General features: G+C 38.6%; 1 protein-coding gene across 3 annotated transcripts; it reads left to right on the top strand.

Annotated features, from left to right (window-relative positions):
- Positions 1-3,620: 3,620 nt before the first annotated feature.
- Positions 3,621-25,517, top strand: LOC133559012 (inhibitor of nuclear factor kappa-B kinase subunit alpha-like). 3 transcript variants are annotated; one of them, XM_061910286.1, is made up of 22 exons: positions 3,621-3,925; positions 9,439-9,559; positions 9,640-9,734; positions 9,795-9,912; positions 9,987-10,056; positions 10,128-10,216; positions 10,310-10,399; positions 10,474-10,598; positions 11,039-11,146; positions 11,237-11,372; positions 12,985-13,179; positions 14,949-15,051; positions 15,207-15,330; positions 15,467-15,618; positions 15,694-15,755; positions 18,257-18,366; positions 18,446-18,495; positions 18,600-18,708; positions 18,777-18,924; positions 22,069-22,118; positions 22,211-22,310; positions 24,323-25,517. In XM_061910286.1, the coding sequence occupies exons 2-22, from the start codon at positions 9,455-9,457 to the stop codon at positions 24,422-24,424; spliced, it is 2,241 nt and encodes a 746-aa protein (XP_061766270.1). In that variant the 5' UTR covers positions 3,621-3,925; positions 9,439-9,454; the 3' UTR covers positions 24,425-25,517. The 3 variants fall into 3 exon arrangements, with proteins under 3 accessions (XP_061766270.1, XP_061766268.1, XP_061766267.1); XM_061910284.1 differs by having other exon boundaries at positions 9,423-9,559; XM_061910283.1 differs by having other exon boundaries at positions 9,419-9,559.
- The last annotated feature ends 196 nt before the right edge of the window (positions 25,518-25,713 follow it).

Here is a 25,713-nt window from a genome sequence, read left to right as displayed (position 1 = left end):
CTATCTCAGCTGCATTCGGGCGACAGGCGGGGTACAAACTGGACAATTCGCCACCTCATCGCAGAAACAGTGTTTCTTTCCAAAACAAATCATGATTAATTTGTATCTCTGCACCAAATAAAGGGGATTTTGAGTATGAAATCCCCCTTTAATTTAACTACCTCATTCATACATGAGGCCTTGATTAGTCACATTTCCTCTTTCCTGATTACAATAGCTAGACATGTTTTGTCTCGAGACCCATGAGGGATGACAAAAATGAGAGGAAGGAAACAACTCAACACAAACAATAATACATCCTCATATTGACTATGTTGAAGTAATACAAAAATCCTCAGTTGTTACACACCAGTTTTTAAAACCTCATATTATATATTTTTCTCCAGGTGCATTCAGCGTTGGTCAGAACGAACATTGACCTGTATTATTCATCAGTTGTGTATTGATGTCACATACCGTGGTAAAAATATTTCTGAAATTCAAGAATTGAGGTTCTAGAAGTTGTTTTTTCAATTCAACGGATCTCCAAAAAAACGTCTCTCAGAAATGACCCGTCATGCAAAAATGTGAAAAATATACAAAACCCAAAACCAGTGAAGTTGGCAAGTTGTGTTAATGGTAAATAAAAACAGAATACAATGATTTGCAAATCCTTTTCAACTTATATTCAGTTGAATAGACTGCAAAGACAATATATTTAATGTTAAAACTGAGAAAAACATTTTTCTTTTGCAAATAATTATTAACTTAAAATTTAATGGCAGCAACACATTGCAACAAAGTTGGCACAGGAGCATTTTTACCACTGTGTTACATGGCCTTACCTTTTAACAACCCTCAGTAAACATTCGGAACTGAGGAGACCAATTTTTGAAGCTTTTCAGGTGGAATCCTTTCCCATTCTTGCTTGATGTATACATCTTAAGTTGTTCAACAGTCCGGGGTGTCTGTTGTTGTATTTTAGGCTTCATAATGCACCACACATTTTCAATGGGAGACAGGTCTGGACTACAGGCAGGCCAGTCTAGTACCCGCAATATTTTACTACGAAGCCATGCTGTTGTAACACCTGCAGAATGTCTTGCTGAAATAAGCAGGGGCGTCCATGAAAAAGACGGCAACATATGTTGCTCCAAAACCTGTATGTACATTTCAGCATTCATGGTGCCTTCACAGATGTGTAAATTACAAATGCCTTCGAAACTATACACTCCCATACCATCACAGATGCTGGCTTTTGAACTTTGTGCTTACAACAGTCCGGATGGTTCTTTTCCTCTTTGGTCTGGAGTACACAACGTCCACAGTTTCCAAAAACAATTTGAAATGTGGACTCGTCAGACCACAGTACATTTTCCCACACTACATCAGTCCATCTTAGATGAGCTCGGGCCCAGCAAAGCCAGCAGCATTTCTGGGTGTTGTTGATAAATGGCTTTCGCTTTGCAAAGTAGAGTTTTAAATTCCACTTACATATGTAGTGATGAACCGTAGTTACTGACAGTGATTTTCCGAAGTGTTCCTGAGCCCATGTGGTAATATCCTTTACACACTGATGTCACTTTTTGTTGCAGAACCGCCTGAGAGATTGAAGGTCCCCGGCATTTCTGCTTACGTGCAGAGATTTCTCCAGATTCTCTGACTCTTTTGATATTGGGATCTGAGCCGAGGATGTCATTGTGGCTAGTTCAGCCCTTTGAGACACTTGTGATTTAGGGCTATATAAGTAAACATTGATTGATTGATTGATTGACTGATTGATTGATTGATTGATATTACAGACAATTGATGGTGAAATCCCTAAATTCCTTGTAATAGTTTGCTGAGAAATGTTGTTCTTAAACTGTTCGACAATTTCCTCACGCATTTGTTCACAAAGTTGTGACCCTCGCCCCATCCTTGTTTGTGAATGACTGAGCATTTCTTTTATACCCAATCATGGCACCCACCTGTTCCCAGTTAGCCTGTTCACCAGTGGGATGTTCCAAACACGTGTTTGATGAGCATTCCTCAACCTTCTCAGTTTTTTTGCCATTTGTGCCAGCTTTTTTGAAACATGTTGCAGTCATCAAATTACAAATTAGCTAATATACTCAAAAATAACAACGTTTACCTGTTTAAATGTTAAATATCTTGTCGTTGCAGTCTATTCTGTTGAAAATAGGTTGAAAAGGATTTACAAATAATTTTATTCTGTTTTTATTTACGATTTACACAACGTGCCAACTTCACTGTTTTTTTTTTTTAATACTACAACAGAAAAAGCCCACAACCTACAATCAGATGCAAAATATAGCATAAGAGAACTAACAATGTTCAGTGAATTAAGATAGCAGATTTCTACAACAGTATATTGAATATGTCCCTTACTATGTATAAGTATAAGCATTGCAATTGAGATTTAGTAGGATAATTGTAGCAAACAAACATGTCTTTGTGGAGCTGCTGTATGTATTCTAAATAATGAATGTGATTATACACATTCCGTTATACCATTATACACCTGCTGTGAACCTGTTTTTATGTTTTATTTAGAAGAGCTAGACGAAGTGGCTGGGGAGAGGGAAGTCTGGGTTTCCCTGCTTAGGCTGTTGACCCCGCGACCCGACCTCGGATGAGCGGAAGAAGATGGATGGATGGATGGAATAGAAACGGGAAATTGTGATGTATCAATTTTTTTGCATGCGTGTTCCAAATAAACTGAAACTCTTTGGATTAGAAACAAGCTGTAAAAAGACTAAAATAATGTTAGGGTTTTATTTTTATCATGTTCTGTTTGTGTTGTGTTGTGTTTGCTCGGTTCTCGTTTTTAACCTGCCCATTGTACAGCACTTTGGCTACCCCCGTGGTAAATTTTAAATGTGCTGTATAAATGAAGTTGATTTGATTTGATTTGTGTGAATGTGAGTGTGAATGTTGTCTGTCTATCCGTGTTGGCCCTGCGATGAGGTGGCGACTTGTCCAGGGTGTACCCCGCCTTCCGCCCGATTGTAGCTGAGATAGGCGCCAGCGCCCCCCGCGACCCCGAAAGGGAATAAGCGGTAGAAAATGGATGGATGGATGGATAAAATGACTCCAACTGCGTTTTTACAATGACTATGATGACAAAATATAGTTAAGGGAAATATAGCACTTTCATGACAAAATCTAGCATTTTGATGACTATATTCTATGATAAAATATATGGTTTTATGTAATAAGTGTTCATATATGCGTAACAGAATATCAAATGAATGAACCAAACGGTAAATAAAAAATACTGTATCAGAATGTAGTTTTTCTGTAGATTGTTCATGCGTTGCAATCTTCACAAATCGCTCAAATACGCCCCCAGTGCCTAGAAACTGCATTACAGTTACGTCATACACTGGGATATGAAATTCCCAAATTATAGTAAAAACAATTGCTCACAATTTTGATGCTATGGTGCCCTCTACTGACCGAATGGATACCCTACCATGGCCAACATGGATTTTCATGGGAAAAGCTGTCATCTCGTTGATCACATTTAAATCGGATGAAATAAATATTTCATAAAAATGTAAAAAAAAAAGATATATATGTATATATATATTGCAACGAAGACAACTTTCTTCCGTATTTCCTTTTACGGTGATCCGTTCACGCATGCGCAGATACGACTCTCGGGGTTTTGCCATGACTGTACTTTCACTTAGTTTTATGAACTTTCGTTTGGATTTGTTAGAGCAAAACAACAACAATATAAAGCTGGAACGTCTCTAGGGACCATTAGACAGGGTAAAGAGGGTGACAGTTACTAGCTGGGAGGCGTTTCGCTCCAACAATATTCAGAAAAAGGACCGACAACAACAACACACATTTAGCTATCCTAGTCCTGGCTTGCTAAAAATGTGCTGATTTACAAGACGTGGTTATGCCAACCCAACACTGACGTCGCAGAGAGGTAAGATTCACTACACATTGGAGATATAATGACATTAAACTGGATCGTGAAGGTCAACGCGGCTGTTTCGTAGCTATTTGGCATTTTCTGTCAGAATTGACCAAGCTCTGTGTTTTGTAGCAGTGGGAATTCCTTCTCTATTATTAGATTCGGTTCTAATGGCTCGACTCAGGTAAAAGAGTCGACTCTTTCGACTCCCAAGTGGATCCATGTATTTCTTGTATGTGTGTTGTAACAATGTTTGTTTGTTCGTTTAATGGTAAAGTTATGTGTGAAATTAATGAACAATGTCCATCCATATTCTACCGCTTATTCCCTTTGGGGTGGCGGGGGGCGCTGGTGCCTATCTCAGCTACAATTGGGCGGAAGGCGGCATACACCCTGGACAAGTCGTCATCTCATCGCAGGGCCAACACGGATAGACAGACACCATTCACACTCACATTCACACACTAGGGCCAATTTAGTGTTGCCAATCAACCTATCCCCAGGTGCATGTCTTTGGAAGTGGGAGGAAGCCGGAGTACCCGGAATGAACGCACGCATTCACGGGGAGGACATGCAAACTCCACACAGAAAGATCCCGAGCCTGGGATTGAACTCTTGACTTCTCAGGACCTTCGTATTGTGAGGCAGACGCACTAACCCCTCTTCCTCCGTGAAGCCCGAATGAACAATATTCAAAACATCTTTCAATTAATTTCTTCTTACATAATCAACATGGGACAGGACGGAAAAAAAACGAAATTCTATTGTAGAAAATAAAAAAATGACCAAAATGTGTAGCTGAGATAAGCTCCATCACCCCCCGCGACCCTGAAAGGGACAAGCAGTAGAAAATGGATTAATGGATGGGCTACCCAAGTTGGCAACACAATCTGCCTTGTTTTTGATCATCCAACCATCCATCCCATCTTCTTCCACTTTTTCCAAAGTTGGGTTGCAGGGGCAGCAACCCAAGCAGAGAAGCCTACACTTCCCTCTCCCCAGCTACTTTGTCCAGTTTTTCATTTCTTTCTTTAATTCAATGACTTATATCAGACTTTAAGAAAAAAGTACAAATATATTTACTGGAATGAAAACTTACATAGTTGAGGGAGTAACCTTAAACTAAATACATTTTTATTATTTTATGTGTTATTTTGTACCAGTGTTGATTTTTTATGTTGATTGATGCCGATGAATCCTTTATTTAAAACATTTTATACATATAATTATACTGATTAACTAAAATGTGAACTCATTTATTACAAGCTTGTAGTTTAATTTATTTTATATGTTTTACAAAGTTTTTAAACTGTTTTGTAATATGTAATGTTTTGTGTGGACCCCAGTAAGACCAGCTGACAATGGGGATCCTTTGAAATAAACTATCATCCCTCCCGGTATAGCTCGGTTGGTAGAGTGGCCGTACCAGCAACTTTAGGGTTGCAGGTTCGATACCCGCTTCTGCCATCCCAGCCACTGCTGTTGTGTCCTTGGGCAAGACACTTTACCCACCTGCTGCCAGTGCCACCCACACTGGTTTAAATGTAACTTAGATATTGGGTTTCACTATGTAAAGCGCTTTGAGTCACTAGAGAAAAAGCGTTATATAAATATAATTCACTTCACTACTTCACTTTTATAGGTCCTTGTTAACATTACATTCGTGAAGGAGTAATTATGTTACTATGTGACTAATTAGTAATTTGTCAAACACCAAGGTTCATTTTCATTCTATTGTACAAAATTGACAAAAAAATGTGTAGATGAGATAAGCTACAGCACCCCCCGCGACCCCGAAATGGACAAGCGGTAGAAAATTGATGGATTGGTGGATGTCAACTTGGTCGACATATACAGTGCAGGCCAAAAGTTTAGACACACCTTATCTCATTCAATGTGTTTTCTTTATTTTCATGACTATTTACATTGTAAATTGTCACTGAAGGCATCACATCTATGAATGAACACGTGTGTAGTTATGTACTTTAACAAAAAATTGTGAAATAACTGAAAACAGGTTTTATATTCTTGTTCCTTCAAAATAGCCACCCTTTGCTCTGACTACTGATTTGCACACTCTTGGCATTCTCTCGATGAGCTTCAAGAGGTAGTCACCTGAAATAGTTTTCACTTTACAGGTGTACTTGAAGCTCATCAAGGTCCTTTTATTATTATCCATTCTTTATCATGTACAAGACATGTAAGAACTGAGATTACTGAGGGACGGCGTGGCGCAGTGGAAGAGTGGCCGTGCGCAACCCGAGGGTCCCTGGTTCAAATCCCACCTAGTACCAACCTCGTCACGTCCGTTGTGTCCTGAGCAAGACACTTCACCCTTGCTCCTGATGGGTGCATTGCATGGCAGCTCCCTCCATCAGTGTGTGAATGTGTGTGTAAATGGGTAAATGTGGAAGTAGTGTCAAAGTGCTTTGAGTACCTTGAAGGTAGAAAAGCGCTATACAAATACAACCCATTTCTTTTCAGCAGAGTCCCACTAAGAGCAGACATACATTACAGGGAGATAAGAACAGGACCGCGGACGGATCAGCCACTAATGGCGCCCAATAAAAAGGGGGGAAACAGGTGATATTGGGGAAGGTGGGAAGAGTAAAAAAAATATGCAGTCAAACGCTGGACTCCTGGGAGGGGGTCCAGACTGAGGCCAAGGAAAAAAACTCAAAGCCATAGCACACATAAACATGTTACATAAAATCCCAACAACTTGCAACAGAGGGGAGGGAGTGGGAGCCACGGGAAGATGGGGGGGCAGCTAAACAACAATACTCAGCTGTCCAGCACCCCGAAGGGGAATCAAAAAGTGTAGACGGAACAAGAGAAAGAGAGAAAGCAGGGAGAAGACGGGAGGAGAATAAAATGCGACCACCCTCACCCTCGAGAATGCCAAGAATGTGCAAAGCAGTAATCAGAGCAAAGGGTGGCTATTTTTGGCTATTAAATTGGCAGCACGGTGTAAAAGGGGTTAGTGCGTCTGCCTCACAATACAAAGATCCTGTGCTCAGGATTTTTCTGTTTCTTGTTTGCATGTTCATCCCGTGACTGCGTAGGTTCCCTCCGGGAGTCCGGCTTCCTCCCACCCCCAAATACATGCACTTGGGGATAGGTTGATTGGCAACACTAAATTGGCCCTAGTGTGTGAATGTGAGTGTGAATGTTGTCTGTCTATCTGTGTTGGCCCTGCGATGACGTGGCGTCCAGGTGGTACGCCGCCTTCCACCCGATTGTAGCTGAGATAGGCTCCAGCACTCCCCGTGACCCCAACAGGGAATAAGCGGTAGAAAATGGATGGATGGATGGACATTGTTCATTAATTTCACACATAACTTTACCATTGAACAAACAAACAAACATTGTTACAACACACATAGAAGAAATACATGGATCCACTTGGGAGTCGAAAGAGTCGACTCTTTTACCTGAGTCGAGCCATTAGAACCGGATCTAATAATAGAGAAGGAATTCCCACTGCTACAAAACACAGAGCTTGGTCAATTCTGACAGCGCACTAAATTCCTAGGAGTATAGAGGGATATATACATTTAAAAAAAACGTATTGAATATTTAATGGGTGAATTATCTAAAAATGTCGGTTATTATCAAAATTGAGGCACTTTCTTCCTCTTGACGCTCTCCTTTTTTTGTACCGGACTCTGTTTGAACCACATATAAACTATTGCAATGTCATATGGTGTAAGACGTATCCTAGTCATCTTTGAAAACTGGACATTCTTCAGAAGAAAGTAACATGTGTTAGCAGTCTGTGGTTGCCAGTGTTCTATTCTACATGGAAGTGTGCTGGGGGGGCAGTACATCTAAGTAGGACAGCTCCAGACTGGAGAAACTGATCAGGCGGGCCGGTTCTACAATCGGAATGAAACTGGACTCACTGGTGACGGTGGCAGAGAAGAGGACTGTTGACAAACTAGTGAGCATCCTGGATGATGCCAGTCACCCTCTGCATAGCGTTATCAGTAGCCAGAGGAGCCTGTTCAGTGCTAGACTGCTTCATCCCAAGTGCGGGACAAATAGACTAAAGAACTCCTTTGTCCCACACGCCATTAGACTGCACACCTCCTCTCTGGGGCGGTGGGTACAAGGATGACAGGGGATGCAAAACAATAACAGTGCAATACGTTTTCATAACATGGTCACTATTGCCTACTTTCTCTTGTTATATTCTTATTTTACTGTTATATTTTTATTCCCATTGTTGCTTTTTATTTTTTTATTGTTATTGTAATATTTCTCTATTTTGTTTCCATTTAAACCCCCATTATTTACTTTTTCCTTTTTTTTAAATTGATCTCAACTCTGTACACTGCTGCTGGAATTTTAATTTTCCTGAAGGAATCAATAAAGTACTATCTATCTATCTATATCATCGGCGAACTTAAACGCTCCTTCAGATCCTCTTTTTTTACACACTCCTCATGGCTGAGAATTTCAGATTGGTCGCATAATTTTGGTCTTGACCCCTGTATGTATGACATAAATCTTCAAGATGCAACTTTTTAATCAAATTTGAATAATGCAATTTCAAGACTGATATGGTGAATTTTTTAAAGGTTTCCTTTTTTTGTACATGTAAACCTGTTGGTACGTTGGTATGAAATTGTAAATGGGTATTGTGTTGGTAGATTTTGAAATGAACTGTATTGTACTGTATTTTATATATTATATGATGATGTATGTTTTAATTGTGGGACCCTATCCTTAAGCTTTAAGTTTCTCGACATTCCCTTTTAGCAGAACTGACTCTAATATTATCAAAAGAAACAATAATGTAATATGAAATTATGCCTGTAAATAAATAAACATATTTTTGTTAGCCACCTCCTCAATGTTGTCTAGTGGGCAGCCTAGGACAGAGTCAGCTCTCCGAATCAGTTTATTAAGTCTGTTCCTGTCTGTGATTGTGCTGGCCCCACCACCGCAAACAACGGCATAGAACACCGCAGAAGCCACCAGTGTCATAAAAATTGCGTAGTAGTGACCTGCACACACAGAAGGCACTCAGTCTCTTCAAGAGGTGTAGGCGACTTTGACCCTCTTAGTACAAAGCGTTTGAATTGTGAATCCAGTCCAGTTTGTGAGTCCACTATTTCTATTTCCAAAAACTCTCAAAAGACTTGAGTAACCAATGTGTGTTTGTTAGTATGAATAATATAAAATCTGAGACATGTTCTTACAGTAAATCCTTTCATCTGAAACTGAATCATACAAAAATGATTAAAACTTCAACATTTGTTTACAAAAAAGTCCATGTCCTAAACATCGCATTATGTAGTTGAATATTTGGGTTTCCAAATATTAATATCTTTTGGGTGTTACAATTTAGGAAAACAACAATGACAACATTTGAAAGTAATTCTCATTTTAGAAATAAGTGGTTGTGTGCTCTGCTCACACACAAACCTGCAGTATATATATATATTAAAAAAAACTGAAACTGCAGCTGTCAAGTACATAAGACATTTTTTTTTTTAGTCAGCTGTTTTGCCCAGTAGTGCCCACATTCGGATCATGGAGCGGGCAACCTTCAAGCAGAACCAGCAGTGTGGACAATGGGAGATGAAGGAGAGGCTCGGGATGGGAGGCTTTGGGCACGTCTACCTCTACCAGCATCTTGTATGTGCTCTCATCCCTAAGGCAAGCGTTACTTATTGTGACATGACATTGTTATTATTTACAAACTGTGTTTGGAGCAGGAGTCTGGAAAGAAGTTAGCTGTTAAAATCTGCCGCCTCGACCTGAGCTACAAGAATAAGGAACGCTGGACCAGAGAAATCCAGATCATGAAGAAGTGAGTATAGGGATTATTAGTAAATGTAGATTTAAATGGTGACCTCTATATATATTTCAGGTTAAACCACGTTAATGTTGTTGAGGCTAGCGAAGTTCCAGAAGAATTGAGTTCAATCGCTCTGAATGACCTTCCTCTACTGGCCATGGAGTACTGCTCTAGAGGAGACCTACGTAAAGTAATGAAAACGTTGTTATTGTCGTTGGTATTGTCGTTGGTACATACAGTACGTCATCTTATTAATCTTACTAGGTTCTGAATAAACCAGAAAATTGCTGTGGGCTAAAGGAGAGTGAAGTCCTCGCTCTACTAAGTGACATTGGTGTGTAAACCTCTTTTTTTTACTTCCTTTAAAAAAAAGCTTCAGTATGTTTACAGTTTATTTATTTCCAGGTTGTGGTATCCAATATCTTCATGAAAATAAGATAATTCACAGAGACCTAAAACCAGAGAACATAGTTCTGCAAGAGATCAATGGCAAGGTAAACATTCTGCCTTTGTATAAAAGTATCCTATTCTGCTTTTTTTATATTCTTGTGCACACTCTTGCTCTTATTTTATTTTTTCTCCACCAGCTTGTTCATAAAATCATAGATCTCGGTTATGCTAAAGATCTCGACCAAGGCAGTGTCTGTACGTCATTCGTTGGAACGCTCCAGTATCTTGTAAGTGTGTTAACATGGGTGTTTGTGTGTTTCTGCAACTTAATGAGCTTTATACAATTTGCTTTGTGCTGCAGGCTCCGGAGTTGTTTGAGAGTAAACCATACACTGTAACTGTGGACTATTGGAGTTTTGGAACAGTGATCTTTGAATGCACATGTGGCTTCCGTCCCTTTTTGCACCACATGCAGCCTGTACAGTGGTAGGTCCGTGCCGTATAGTTATAAACACCAACTTATATCTAAATAAATAAATGATAAATGGGTTGTACTTGTATAGCGCTTTTCTACCTTCAAGGTACTCAAAGCGCTTTGACACTACTTCCACATTTACCCATTCACACACACATTCACACACTGATGGAGGGAGCTGCCATGCAAGGCGCCAACCAGCACCCATCAGGAGCAAGGGTGAAGTGTCTTGCTCAGGACACAACGGACGTGACGAGGTTGGTACTAGGTGGGAATTGAACCAGGGACGCTCGGGTTGCGCACGGCCACTCACCCACTGCGCCACGCCGTCCCGTTCTGATATCTAAAAACTTAAATGGTTTTTCACATGTGACTTTGTCAAAGGTGTATACTCAAACCGGATTGTGAATTTTCACATAATTTATTGCATATGTGTGCGTTTTTTTTTTAGGACGAGCAAAGTCAAGAGCAAAGGTGCTAAGGACATAATGGCAGTGGAGGACATGAATGGAGAAGTTCGATTCTCCACACATCTTCCTTATCCTAACAACCTCAGCAAGTACTGTAGTCAGACAAAAATAATTTTTTGTATGTTACAAAAGAAATCATCTTCTGTTCATTTTGCATGTTTGCATATGTCTGTGTTAAGACCGTTGCTGGAGCCAGTTGAGAATTTGCTCCAGATGTTGTTACTGTGGGACCCTGACGCACGCGGTGGAGGCTTGGATCCTGTTACGAATAAGGCACACTGTTACAGTGCTCTCCAAAATATTATTAATATGAAGGTCAGTAATAGCAATAGCATTACTCTGGAAGTTTTCTTTACTCATCCATGAATCTAGTCAAGGCATGAAGCACCCACAGGCTATAACAATTTAAACATTATTTTGACAGGATTTGCAAATATATTTTGAAACGAGCATACATTTTGAGGTATTTGCGCAATCAAAATGATTCCAGTGGTTTCTGAACCTATCAGAACAAGGCTCAATAGCCTTTTGGTTAGAGTGTCCACCCTGAGATCGGTAGGTCGTGAGTTCAAATCCCGGCCCAGATTGCAAATGAAAGCACGCCCCACTCTCTCCAAAAGTGTAATAAGTTATCTTCTGAAAATGTACATGAATGTTTAAATATACATCGTCAAGGTTAATGTCACTGCTATTTTTTTTCCAGACACAGTCAAAAATAAACTTCATAAACTTTATATGAATTCTCCCGGTCATAACATTAGGTCCACATGCACACTCGCCAATCAATTAAGACTGCATAAAAAAAAAGCATCATGATGCATGTTGGTGTGATTATGCGAATGCCAAGATTTGGTGAAAATGATACTTTAGCCTACCTTTTTTTGTGTTTGCTCACTGCCTGAGAGCTGGTTGAGAGATTGACCTAATGTCCAAAAAACTACTTCCACCTTACTGCAAAACCCCACGAACATAGGCATCCTAAACTGCTTGCAAGGTCATGCTAAAATTCATCAACCTCCTATCCCACCCCCACCAAGGACTGTTTTCACTGCTGGACTCTAGGAAGAGGTTCCGCTGCCTCCGTAGCAGAACCTCCATGTTCTGTAACAGCTTCTTCCCTCAGGCCGTAAGACTCTTGAACGCATCATAATTAAATTATCCTCTCAACTCCCCCCAAAATGGATTAACTCGCTGGAATAAAAAAAACAATATAACATACATCCATAAACATGGACGCATGTGAAAAAGTGCAATGTATTTATCTGTACAATAATCTATTTATTTATATCTGCACCTTATTGCTTGTTTTTTTTTATCCTGCACTACCAAGAGCTAATGCAACGAAATTTCGTTCTTATTTGTACTGTAAAGTTCAAATGTGAATGACAATAAAAAGGAAGTCTAAGTCTAAGTCTAATGATGTTTTGACATTGTTTAAGACAAGTATCCAACATTGCAACATTTATATGTAGGAAAAGACACATTTCATTACAGGTTCCCTTTAAGTCAGTTTGTCGTCATATCTCAGTATTACACTTAAAGCATGCAGTAATGGCGAAACGACATAAACATTATACTCTCCACTCACAGCAGTTAAGTACACCTGTCTGAGACCCAATACAAATTGTATCATTAATTTTGCCTTTGCAAGGATAATAATACTATTCTTATTATTGACATTGTCAGATAGGTTTTAATTTAACAGTATGTTTCCTACTGTGGTTGTTGTTTACAGTGTTGTACAGTAGAAATGCACTACATAAGTAGTATTATAAGGCTGGATTTGTAACAATGCCGCTCTTTGCATAACGCAGTTACCATGAATTTAATGAAGGGGTCCGGTAAGTGACTAAATTCAAGGGCCATTAAAATAAATTGAGCCATGTGGAAAACAAACAGGCATAATGTGCAATCTGTGTTTTCCCAGGTGATCCATGTGCTGGACATGACATCAGCCCAGCTGCACTCTTTGGTTTTGGACACCGAAGAGAGCTTACACTCACTGCAGCTTCATCTGGAGACGCGGACGCACATCTCCCCACTTAATCAAGAACTGCTGTTAGAGACTGGAATCTCCCTCGACCCACGCAGGCCACCTGCACACTGTCTGCCAGATGGATTGGTACGTGACCTCATTAGGAAACTGGCATCAAATGTAACAATGAACATCATCGTTTAACTCGTAGAAACCTGTGTGTGATTGTATTATGTATTTTTTAGGGCTGTCAAAAATAACGTGCTGATTCAGATTAATCCATCATCGTTATTAATGTGATTAAAAATGTTACCGCAATTAACCCACCTGCAGTACAGAATCACTTACAAATCCCTGAATTGTCTCTGGTAACATATTGCGCATGTGGGCTGTTGATCCGGTAGTGGCAGGCTGCAGAACCAAACAAGTCAATATGGAAGATGCTAAACAACACATTGGTCCTCTCAATGGGAAATTTGAGTACAAAAAAAGAAACACTTTTATCCTAGAATAGTGCATTAATAACGCAAAAATTTAAAGGGACGCATGAATAATTTCATATTTTCTGCCAAACAAATGTTACAATCTTGTGTTAAACAATGCCAATGTGTCAAATCATAAGGTTCATGCATTTTTGCGTGAGCTTGCTGGTATTATTTGTTGCCTGTGTTGGCGGGGCAGTGTAGTGACATAAATACGGTTCAAAGCAGCTTTTTTATACAGAGTCTGAACCGATTAGTGACTGGCAGGTGTTTGAGATTGAGTTTTGAGTTTATTTTGAACATGCATGCATCCAACATGATACATCACAATTTCCAGTTTCTCTAATCAACATGTTCGAAAAGGATTCAGAAGAAGCAGAGCTTATTAAATCCTACCCCTTTTCCTTTACATAGCAGTTGTTAAGACTTTTGTTCACTTCCTGTTTTCAATTTATTCACAATATACCCCATAAGTAATAACAATAAAAATAAATGAATAATAATTGGTGAAGTCAGTTATATTTCACATGGTGAGATGAGTAAGATTAACTACAAAATGAATGGATGGATGAAATAAATTCAGAATGTTTATCATGGTTCTTCTTCTTTGTACTTTGTAAACACTTTAAGTTTGAAGAGTTTCTTGAAGTGGATCATATTAGTACATTGTTGGATTTCTTTGCTTATTAATCCATTCCATCCATAATTTAATTCCACATACTGATACAGTATACTGGACTTCTTAGGTGTTGTAAGTCCGTACAAATGTTTTAAATGACATTTTACTCTTTTGTTGAGAAGAACTGTTGTATATTTTTGGGTAGCAAATTATAGTTTGCTTTGTGCATAATTTTAGCTTTTTGTAAATTCACTAATTCGTGGCATTTCAGTATTTTGGATTCAATGAATAAAGGGTTTTTATGTTCTCTATATGCGACATTATGTATTATTTTAACTTATCATTTTTGTAATACCATTAATGAATGAAGTGTACTTTTGTAATTATTTTTACTTAATGTTGTGACCGGGTGAATTTGTATAATGTTTATTTTTTAACATGTCTGAAAAAATTTGCGGTGACGTTTTCGAGATAAATATTTAAACAGTGTACATTTTCAATAGATAAATTATGCTAATTCTGGAGAGGGTGAGGCGTGTTTTCATTTGCAATCTGGGAACTCCTCCAGAATCGAACATCTTGCAGACGGACTCATAAAACGAGTTGTAAAAGTGACTGTGGAGCAAAATTTACACCAAGCAATACATATTATTTGGACCACAAGGAAGTGTTTTAAATGTCGATCAATGTCATCATAGGTCCCATTTACTTGTAACTAATCAAAATTAATTCACAGCAACCTGTCTATGTAATGCAATCATTTGACAGCCCTAACTTTTATAGACACTAAATGTATTGTTATTCTTTTGTCTCAGAGAGGCTGGGACACATCCATCGTTTTCCTGTTTGATAAGAGCCTGTCCAAGTACTCGGGACCCCTAACTGCCAGACCACTGCCAGACAGTGTCAACTTTATAGGTGAGACTTTATTACGGAGCACAAATCTTGTTTTTGCCTTCAGTCATTTGTTAAGAATGAATTTGTTTAACTGAAAAAAAGTAGAATTAGGCCTGGACGATCAATTACTTCTTTTTTTAAAATGACGATAAACAAATGGATGTTTGTTTTCATAGTCAGGGAGACAAAGACACAGCTACCACTGACTGCTTTAAGAAAAGTGTGGGGGGAAGCAGTCAGCTACATTTGTGGACTCAAGGAGGACTACACACGGCTTTACCAGGGACAACGGGCTGCTATGTAAGTGAACACAGACTGGATGCAGTTTTTCCTAATTTTTTTTACCAATTCGTTGTTATTTTGCTTCACCTCCTAAAAAGGGTGAGCTCTACCGGCTCCCACAAAATATAATTGTTCTGTCTTTGTGTCTGAGTAGCCTCAGTCTGCTGCGTTACAACACCAACCTAACTCGCTACAAGAACCTGCTCTTCTCCCAGTCACAGCAACTGCAGGCCAAACTGGCTTTCTTTAAGACCAGCATCCAATACGACTTAGAGCATTACAACAAGCAGAAACACACGGGCATATGTGAGTTGTTTCTTATCGCGCTGTTTTTTCATGCATCCATGGAAGCAGACTGAGGAACTATCTTTTGTTGTGCAGCTTCAGAAAAGATGCTAAGGACCTGGCATGAAAATGAAGCAAAGGCTGATGGGTTTGCAAAGGTAGGACAGTATTTCACAATAGCGAGTACACGCCTCAAGTTTATATTACACTATATTTACTCAAGTACTATGAAAATGAAACTTGGTGTTTGACAAATTACTAATTAGTCACATAGTAACATAATTACTCCTTCACGAATGTAATGTTAAGAAGGACCTATAAAAAGGAGGGATGATAGTTTATTTCAAAGGATCCCCATCGTCAGCTGATCTTACTGGGGTCCACCCAAAACATTATTTATTACAAAACAGTTTAAAAACATTGCAAAATATATTAAACAAATGAAACTACAAGATTGTAATACCGGTACATGAGTTCACATTATAGTTAATCAGTATCATTATATGTATAAAATATTTTAAATAAAGGATTCATCGGCATCAATCAACACAGAAAATCAACAGTGGTACAAAATAACACATAAAATAAGAATTAATTTAGTTTAAGGTTACTCCCTCAACTATGGAAATTTTACAATTCAGTAAATACATTTATAATTTTTTCTTAAAGGCTGATATAAGTCATTGAATTAAAGAAAGAAATGAAGTACTGGACAAAGTAGATGGGGGAAAGGGAAGTCAAGGCTTTTCAGCCTAGGCTTCTGCCCCTGCGACCCGACTTTGGATAAGCGGAAGAAGATGGATGGATGATCAAAAACAAGGCAATCGTGTCGCCAACTTGGAGAAGCCGATCCATCCATCCATTTTCTACTGCTTGTCCCTTTCGGAGTCCCAGGGGGTGCTGGAGCCTATCTCAGCTGCATTCGGGCAGTAGGCGGGATACACCCTGGACAAGTCGCCACCTCATCGCAGGGCCAACACAGATAGACATTTGAGTGTATAACTGCTAGTCTTCACCCGACTGAAGCCGAATGAGTAACGACCGCCAAGAATATTAAAATAATATCTAATCAGTGGACATTTATCCATGAAAATATGGATAATCTGCTAATAGTGTGTTTGACGGAGAAGAAGAGATACCGTACCAAGGTAAATGTTGTACATACATTACTTCATGAAACTACTGTAGTCGTTAGTAGTACATTTTTAATATGCGTTTTCTTACCTAAAAAAACGATACTTTTTAAACAGAGTACAGTACCGTTTTTGATTTATTAGTACTGCGATACTGTGCTAGTACCGGTGTAACGTACAACCCTACTCATGTAATACAGTTATCGGCCAAAGGATGTCAGCTTCCATGTTTGAAATGGGGTTTGAAGGATGATACTGAATGATACTGATAAAGCATGTTCAATGGGGTCACACGCCCCCCGGGCATTGTACTGGGGTCAAACTGACATCTTTTGGCCGATAACGGTACTAGTATTCTATCGCAGTACTAATGAATCAAAAACGGTACTATACTTTGTTTGGAAAATACCGGTTCCGTAACCTTTTTTATAACCAAGCTGTTGCGACATTGCTATTGTAAGAGCGAACCCTGAGGAATTTTCTTTCTAGTGTAGTAACACATCGTCATCTTCGGACGCCACCCTTGTGCATTCACGCACAATAAAAAAGGTTTGGCGGACAAAGAAGGAGTGGCATAAAACACGTCTTTCTGTAGCAGCATCGGAGAAAGTTGTACATGTAAAAGATAGCTTATCTTTTTAAAATGCATAAAATTGTTCTTTTTGGGGGGGCGAGAATTTTTCAAGCCATTTCAATGGGCGGTTGGTATGTGAGTGTTTTGAGTTAAGCGCTCTGTCACTGAACCAATTAAGCTTGTAAGTTGGGTTACTACTGTACTTTAAAAAAAAAATACTTCATATATGTTAAATTAATTCAGATGCAGATTTGTAGTGGCGATGAGAGAGGATTTATGATATTACTTACTGGCATGGACAAACACTTTGCTGTGGGACATAATGTACTCACACATGTATGTTCTGGCCTTTTACATCAACAATGTTGAGGTAGTGCCTGCACTTCCGTTCTAAAAACGGCAGGCGGCATTCTCTTGTTTGGCCAGGAGATGTCATATTTGAGTTTTGAACGGGTCTTCGATAAAGAATGGAGGCTCAGTTGCGTATAAAAACAGCTCTCTCCGGTATAATCTGTGTTCTCATTATTTACTTAAAAGAGCCTCTCTAAAGACTCAACTCGGGCTGACAATGGCTTTGCAACTTTTCAAATTGTAATGAATTAGGGTTTTGAGGAGGTGTGTTTGTCGAGTGCCGGCATTGGGGAGCTGCAAACGTTCCAACAAATACTGTGACAATGTGAAGCAGAGCATGATCCACTCACTAAAGAAACAAGGCGTCATGGCACTTTTCAACATAAGGAGCCCAAACTAATCACTTGGGTGACCAGTTATTTAAAGAAAAAAAGGCTTTATGTGAACTTATTTTTTAAAGACAGTACTGCTATACCATCTGCACATGGGACTCTGTTATATCCAAGTAACATTTCTGCAGTATTGTCTCTTGAGAACACATAATAACGTGGTTGCGGAACTGTAAAGTAGTGTACTCATATAAGGTGTATTTCTGCTGCAGGTTGCTGACATGACATATATGGATGAAGAAATCATATCTCTACATTCTGAAATTGTGGAATTGCAGCGGAGTCCGTTTTTGAGGCGACAGGGGGATTTAATGGAAGAGCTGTGAGTATGTTTGTAACAATGCGAGGATAATTTTTCTATGCCATATAATGTAAGTTCCTTCTCGTGTCTCTTTCCACAGTGAGGGAAAAGCTATTGAACTCTACAAGCAACTAAAAGCCAAGTGCAAAAGTTAGTGCAAATGCGTTGTTATTAGCAGAGTCTTAGAGGAATGGGTTCAGATCCAAAGATTAAGGGATGTATAAATAAACTTTGATTGAATGTTTCTTCTACAGGCCCTGACCCTCCGCACGGTTACAGTGACAGTTCAGGCATGGTCAAAGCCATACTCCAAATGGTTCAGAACCAAGACAGAGTACTTAAAGACTTGTACACTCACCTTAGGTAACTGGTCCAACAACAATCATACTGAGTGCAGCATCACCAGTATTAATTCACGTCTTACTCTGCAGTACAATTCTAGTGTGCAAGCGACGCATCGTTGATCTGTTCCCAAAGTTGGAGAGGGCAGTGGAGGACATAAAGAAGGCAGAGTCAGCCATACTGCAGATGCAAACCAAGCGGCAGAAGGAGTTCTGGTACCTTCTCAAGATTGCCTGTGTGAGTATTTAGCAACTGGTGTTGAAAAAACTCTCTGGAAGTCTGCAGTAAATGTTTCCCTCGTCACTTCTTTGGCAAGGATGATCTAATAGGCCGTCATTATTCGCTAAATTTAGCAATAAGACACATTCGGGAGAAATTGTGTGTGAATGCTGAAATGCGCAAGCCAAACTGAAATGCAAAATGTTAGCATGATCACTCTAAGGGGCAACTGCAAAATTGTCTTGAAAAAGTTCGCAATTGTCAAGCACTACTGTATTTTCTGCACCGGCATGTAAGCCCCACCCACCAATTTTTAGGGGAAAAAAAGTATTCTCAATATATAAGCCGCACCGGACTTTAAGCCGCAGATACATATGTTGGGAAATTAGTTTTTTACATAGAAATATTTTGTAAAAGTTTATTTACATAGCTAATTTTTTCCAAACGGTGTCTGTAACATGGCAGTAAAACGGATGATCAAACAAAACAGAAGTCATCATCATGGACGCACTAGCTGCGGAAGCCAGCTCTCTAATCAGCTAAACAGACTCAACAACTCCAGGGTGACGTTTTGGTGAATTCACTGAAGAATTTGTGAAACTAGAACAATATGAACAGAATGCCATTGTAAGCAAATAATACTAACAACGACACGCATATTAGCTAATCCTAATGACATTAGCTTCATTACATTACAATAGAAAGGACAAATATGAATGAAAACAATCCTACATCTTACTTGGGATGATTTAGTAACTAAGCATTGTTTTAGTTAAATTGCAAAACTTACACACGTTGCTTGAAGTAATGATTGTAGAATCCATATGACTAGAAACACTAGTAAGGATTAGAAGACTTTATGACACTTCTACTTCTGGTTCAAAGCTTGAAACAGCAGGTATTCACATTAACTCAGCAACACCTGCAGTGAGCAAACTCATCCAAAAGATGGCGCCATAGCACAAACATTAACAACATTTGAGTGTTTTTGCAAGTGCGATCCATCCATATTTTACCGCTTGTCCCTTTTGAGATCATGAGGGGTCGCTGGAGCCTATCTCAGCTGCATTCGGGCAAGTGTTTAATGACAACTATTTGCTTCATGGCCGTAAAAAAAAAATCCAGAAATTAGCCACACTATTTTATAAGTCGCAGGGTTCAAAGCAAAGGAAAAAATGTACGGAAAGTTACATGACTGAGGTGTATGGTTGCAAAATTAGCTTAAAAAGTTATCATCATGCTGACAGTTGGCATGCTAACAATTAGCATGTATCAAGTTCCAAGTTATATGACTGAGGTATACGGCTGCAACATAAGCTTAAAGAGAAACTGCACTTTTTTGGAATATGGCCTATCGTTCACGATCATTATTAAAAACATAGCGACGGGTGTATTTTTTAATGAATTCTAACTTGTGAAAAAACGTAAATAATAGTCCGCTTACAGCGGAGCCAATGGGATGTCCTCTTTCACGCCCATAAAGTCCAATAAAAAAACATCTAAAAAGTGCCAACAATACTCTATTTACATTTTGTGACTAGAATATTAAGCAAGTATTAGTGATACTGTTATTATAAGCGCTCACGCAGAATAACTATTTCTAGCGGCGCTGGAATCACAAGCTTGCGGGCCAATGTTGACATGATCGACTGATCAGCTGCTCCCTTGTTTTTTGCTCATCAAGCTTTATTGTAAATCATAAATCATGCCTTTCACCTGGATAGTTGAAGGATTCGGACATATTCCGGCAAGTTGGTACACTTTGACAGCCAATTTGGACCCGGAAATGGCGAGGACCACATTAAAAGACGCGCGATTCTACCCTCATTTTCTTTGCGAGGATTACGAGTATATTCATCTAAAAGGGAGTACAACAAGGTTCTCTCAGTCGGCAACTTAATAAGAGCAGACCCTGTACAGTAAGTAATGTTTTTTATTATGTTTGTTGGCTCTCATGAAGTCTGCAGTGAGTTGTAATATGTGATGTTGTTGGGGAAAAAAAGCAAACGTTGTGATGCATTTTTAAATTTAAATGAGCAAAATAATTAAACATTAAATGTTATCATAAATGTGCCTGTTACTACAGGCACATCATGTATGTAAAACCTTAACGGAGGTGTTTGGATGTTTTTTTAAAGGCGTTATAGGTAGAATAGAGCGGCTCCCATATGCTCCTTTGTAAGCACATTTTTGAGCGTGTTTATTTACCGTACTTTTCGGACTATAAGTCGCAGTTTTTTTTTTATAGATTGGCCTGGCGGTGTGACTTATACTCAGAGGCAACTTATGTGTGAAATTATTAACACAATGCCGTAAAATATTAAATAATATTATTTAGCTCATTCACGTAAGAGCCTGGACCTATAAGATTTAATCGGGTTTAACGATTAGAGTGACAGATTGTTTGGTAAACTTATAGCATTTTCTCTTACCATAATATGTTACGTTAACATACCAGGCACGTTCTCAGTTGCTTATTTATGCGTCATATAACGTACACTTATTCAGCCTGTTGTTCACTATTCTTTATTTTAAATTGCCTTTCAAATGTCTATTCTTGGTGTTGGATATTATCCAAAAAATTTCCCCAAAAAATGTGACTTATACTCTAGTGCGACTTATGTATGTTTTTTTTTCCCTTCTTTTTTATGCATTTTCTGCAGGTGCGACTTATACTCCGGAGTGACTTATACTCCGAAAAATACGGTACTATTGAGAATACATTTAAAAGATACTTCCGTCGTCATGTCTTTCATAATGATTATGAACGATCGGCAAAAATCCCCAAAAAGTGCAGTTCCCATTTTAAAAATGTTAGCACGCTAATATTAGCAAGCTAGCATTCTAACAGTAGCATGTTAACTTTTTTTCCGCAAAATAAGCTAAAAAGGAGCATTTTGACTTGAGAGTCGTTCGAATCGGTTGAGAAATGTTGAAGTCGTAACACTTTTTTTTAATGATTCCTCTTTCTTATTCTCTGGCCCACTGGGTGCATTAGTGCTAAAAAGTGAGGAGGAAGCGAACACAAAATGCATCCACAAATAAATGAACGTCTTTGAAACACTGACTTCAGTAGCTATGGTGTTTTTTTGATTAAAGGGTAGCAATAAAACATAATATGTCAAAGTTCACAAAATAAATAACCTGTGTTTGTGTCTTAAGGCCCAGAGTAATTCTTCGTCACCAAGTTCTATTCAGCACAGCAGTGAAAGGTGATTATTTTATGCAAACTGAAATCTCTATGAAAATGTGCAGTATAATTCTGTTGTCTTTACAGTATTAAAAGTCCCCTTTTCTTGTGCAGTGAAACCGTTCATCAGTTACTGGACGACAATTGCCGTTATTTGGGTCAACTCTCGTCTCTGCTGCAGGATGCCAGTGATGAGAAAGAGCACAGTGTCATGGTAATGTACACTCATTCACAGTATGTCGGTTTTTAAAGCTGATTACTGGCACTCATTTGCTAAAACATTTTCCACCAAGGATTCACATGGCACAGGGGTTAGTTAGCGTGTGTGCTTCACAATAAGAAGGTTCTGGGTTCGATCCCCGGACTCGGTGTCTTTCTGTGTGGTGTTTGCATGTTCTCCTAGTACTCCGGCTTCCTGGGGATAGGTTGATTGGCAACACTAAATTGGCCCCTAGTGTGTGATTGTGAATGTTGTCTGTCTGTCAATAAGGTGGCTACTTGTCCAGGGTGTACCCCACCTTCTGCCCGAATGCAGCTGGGATAGGCTCCAGCCACCCCCTTTATCCCAAGAGGGACAAGTTGTAGAAGATGGATGGATTCAGAACGCCGCCTTCATACTGTTTAATATTTTTTATTTTGGAACAAGGCTAAACCTGTGTATCATTTTTTTTTTTAAATTTGAAACCCGAACAAAGAAAAAAAAAAGGATAAAATGTTTTTCATTATTTATTTTTTTTAAGTAAAACACATATGAATAGTTAATTGTTTTCCTAATTACGCATTATTTAATATACAGTCAAATACCGGTACATTATTTTTTGCAAATCATGCTAACATTGGCATGCTAACTTTTACAGATAATTTTGCAGTCCATCCATCCATCCATTTCCTACCGCTTATTCCCTTTCGGGGTCGCAGGGGGCGCTGGCGCCTATCTCAGCTACAATCGGGCGGAAGGCGGGGTACACCCTGGACAAGTCGCCACCTCATCACAGGGCCAACACAGATAGACAGACATAATTCACACTCACATTCACACACTAGGGCCAATTTAGTGTTGCCAAGCAACCTATCCCCAGGTGCATGTGTTTGGAAGTGGGAGGAAGCCGGAGTACCCGGAGGGAACCCACGCATTCACGGGGAGAACATGCAAACTCCACACAGAAAGATCCTCAGCCTGGAATTGAACCCAGGACTGCAGGACCTTCGTATTGTGAGGCAGACGCACTAACCCCTCTTCCACAGTGAAGCCCAATTTTGCAGTCATATAACTTTATACTTGACTTTTTCTAACTTTTTTTGCTAGTTTTCCATGGATTTTTGCTTGCACATAAACAAAGAAGACAGAAGGCTGTGCTACGATTTAAGTTGAAGTTGTCCAGGATCTCCGCATTGTTTCTAATAAAGTTGTCATCAAGCTTCTAAGTGATGCACATTCCAAATATTTTGTGATCGGCCTGATTAACCCAGAAAACAAAGAAGAGATACTTGATAACTTCAACTTAAATCATAGTACACTGTGGTTGTACAGTCCTCCATTTTTTATGTTTTTTTACCTGCAAGCTGTATGTGAACGGCCCCGCCTCCACTCGCAGAGACAAACAAAGTGGATGACTGACAAGACACTTCACTCCATTTATTTCATTCCGTGATAGATAACTCAAACATTTCGGGGACATTTTTATTAAACTTTGAGGAAATGTCAGAAAAGTGATAAGGAATAAATGATTACAATTTGTTTTGTGGGGAGGGGGAATCCGGATCACTGTCTGGTTTCAGGATTTTTTCATTATTACCAGAATTTTTACCGCAGATCGCACCTTGGACAACCCCACTCTAAATGTGTTATGTATACATGAGGAGTATTCGTATCAAAGCACAAATCTTTTACTGTAGTAAAATAAATTAACGCACAAAGTAGTGTAGATGACAAACATTAAAAAAAAAAAAAATTTTTTTTTTTTTACATTTCCAAAAGCAGGTAGTGTTATTTCCTGTTTGTGTCCTTTCCCCTCTGTTTTTTTTTTTTTTTTCAGTTCAGCACAATTCAGTTCAGATAAATTAAAACTTTGCAGCTATGTGTCAATAAATAGTTATTGAATATATTTTGATTGTGTATCATGATCAAACTTGGTCAAGATTGCAGCACTTGGCCATTTTCCCCCCTAACTAATATTCTGTCCTGTTATGAAAAATGTGAATGACTTTTTTTTTTTGTCCCTCCAGGATCAAGACTGGAGTTGGACTCGTCTCGGAACAGCAAAGCACAACCAACAGGTCTCAAACGACCAACCAAATACTCAAAATTTTGAAACAAAAACACAGTAAAACAAAAACCTTACATGTTTATGTATTTTTGTGTATCTTTACATTATTTATGAGGTAATATAGAATGTGTTATACACAGTGATGTCAGCCATTATGTTTTAGATCTAATACATTTTATTTCAAATTTGAAGTGTTTTCAAGCTGTAACTTATTTGTTTTACTTTATGAGAGTAAATGATTGCTATGAAAGAGTAAATTTAACGGAACCTCTTCTGTTTTAATCTGTTTGAATTATTTTGTGTACTAGTTTTGGTGTACAAAATGCTTTCGCTCCAGTCTTTGTGGAAGGAAAGTCACTGTTACACATTACAGTATATACTGTAGATGTGATAAGTACGGCAAAGTTGGCATATTTAAAACAAACTCATTTAATGTAACACTCTTGGCTCCAGTGCATAATGATATGTGCATGCAATTTGAACAATATTGCTTAGAATCAAATTGGTATCAAAACAAATGTCAGCTACTTTGCAGTGTTTTTTCATACTAAATAGTGATGGGAAATACTCCATTCAAGGTCTTTTAGGCTCCCAAATGGCTTTTTAGACAATGTTGTTGCTTAGATTAATTTATTACCTAAATATATGTAAAATTAATTCATACAACCGGTACTGTTCTGAAAAAATGTGCTGCTTCACAAAAAGATGCAACCAGTAATCTGATAGTTACCAATATTAGCAATGGATGATTTCAGATGAAATTCTCAGAAAATGTAAACAATAGGTCCTGGAACAAGTGCTTTTGTAAGTATTCATGTACTGTATGGGTTTTGCTTGTCAAAGTAGTTATTGTTGACATTCATTCTGTCACCACACACTAATGCTTGTATTCCGTCATGTGACTTCTTCCTGGAAGTAAAGGACCTGTGGTTGTCAACCAAGCCAAGATGGCTGTTGTGCAGCAGGCAGCGCACGACTTTCTGAGTACGCTGAGGGCCTTGATCTTTCTACAAAAAGCAGATACGAGCGAAAAATCAAAGCAATGGAAAAGATCTCTGGAATTTATCAAATAAATATTTGTCGAGTGATATCAAGGATTATACGTCGGTGGAACATCCTGTGTTTCAAACGTGTGTGCGTGCGTGTGTATGTAATATATATATATATATATATATATATATATATATATATATATATATATATATATATATATATATATATATATACATATATATATATATATATATATATATATATATATATATAACAGTACAGGCCAAAATTTTGGACACACCTTCTCATTTCAATGCGTTTCCTTTATTTTCATGACTATTTACGTTGTAAATTGTC

This window comes from Nerophis ophidion, linkage group LG09, assembly GCF_033978795.1.
Source record: "Nerophis ophidion isolate RoL-2023_Sa linkage group LG09, RoL_Noph_v1.0, whole genome shotgun sequence".
NCBI classification, from domain to species: domain Eukaryota; kingdom Metazoa; phylum Chordata; class Actinopteri; order Syngnathiformes; family Syngnathidae; genus Nerophis; species Nerophis ophidion.
Note: the sequence above shows the minus strand (reverse complement) of the source record. Positions and strands in the feature narration are given on the sequence as shown.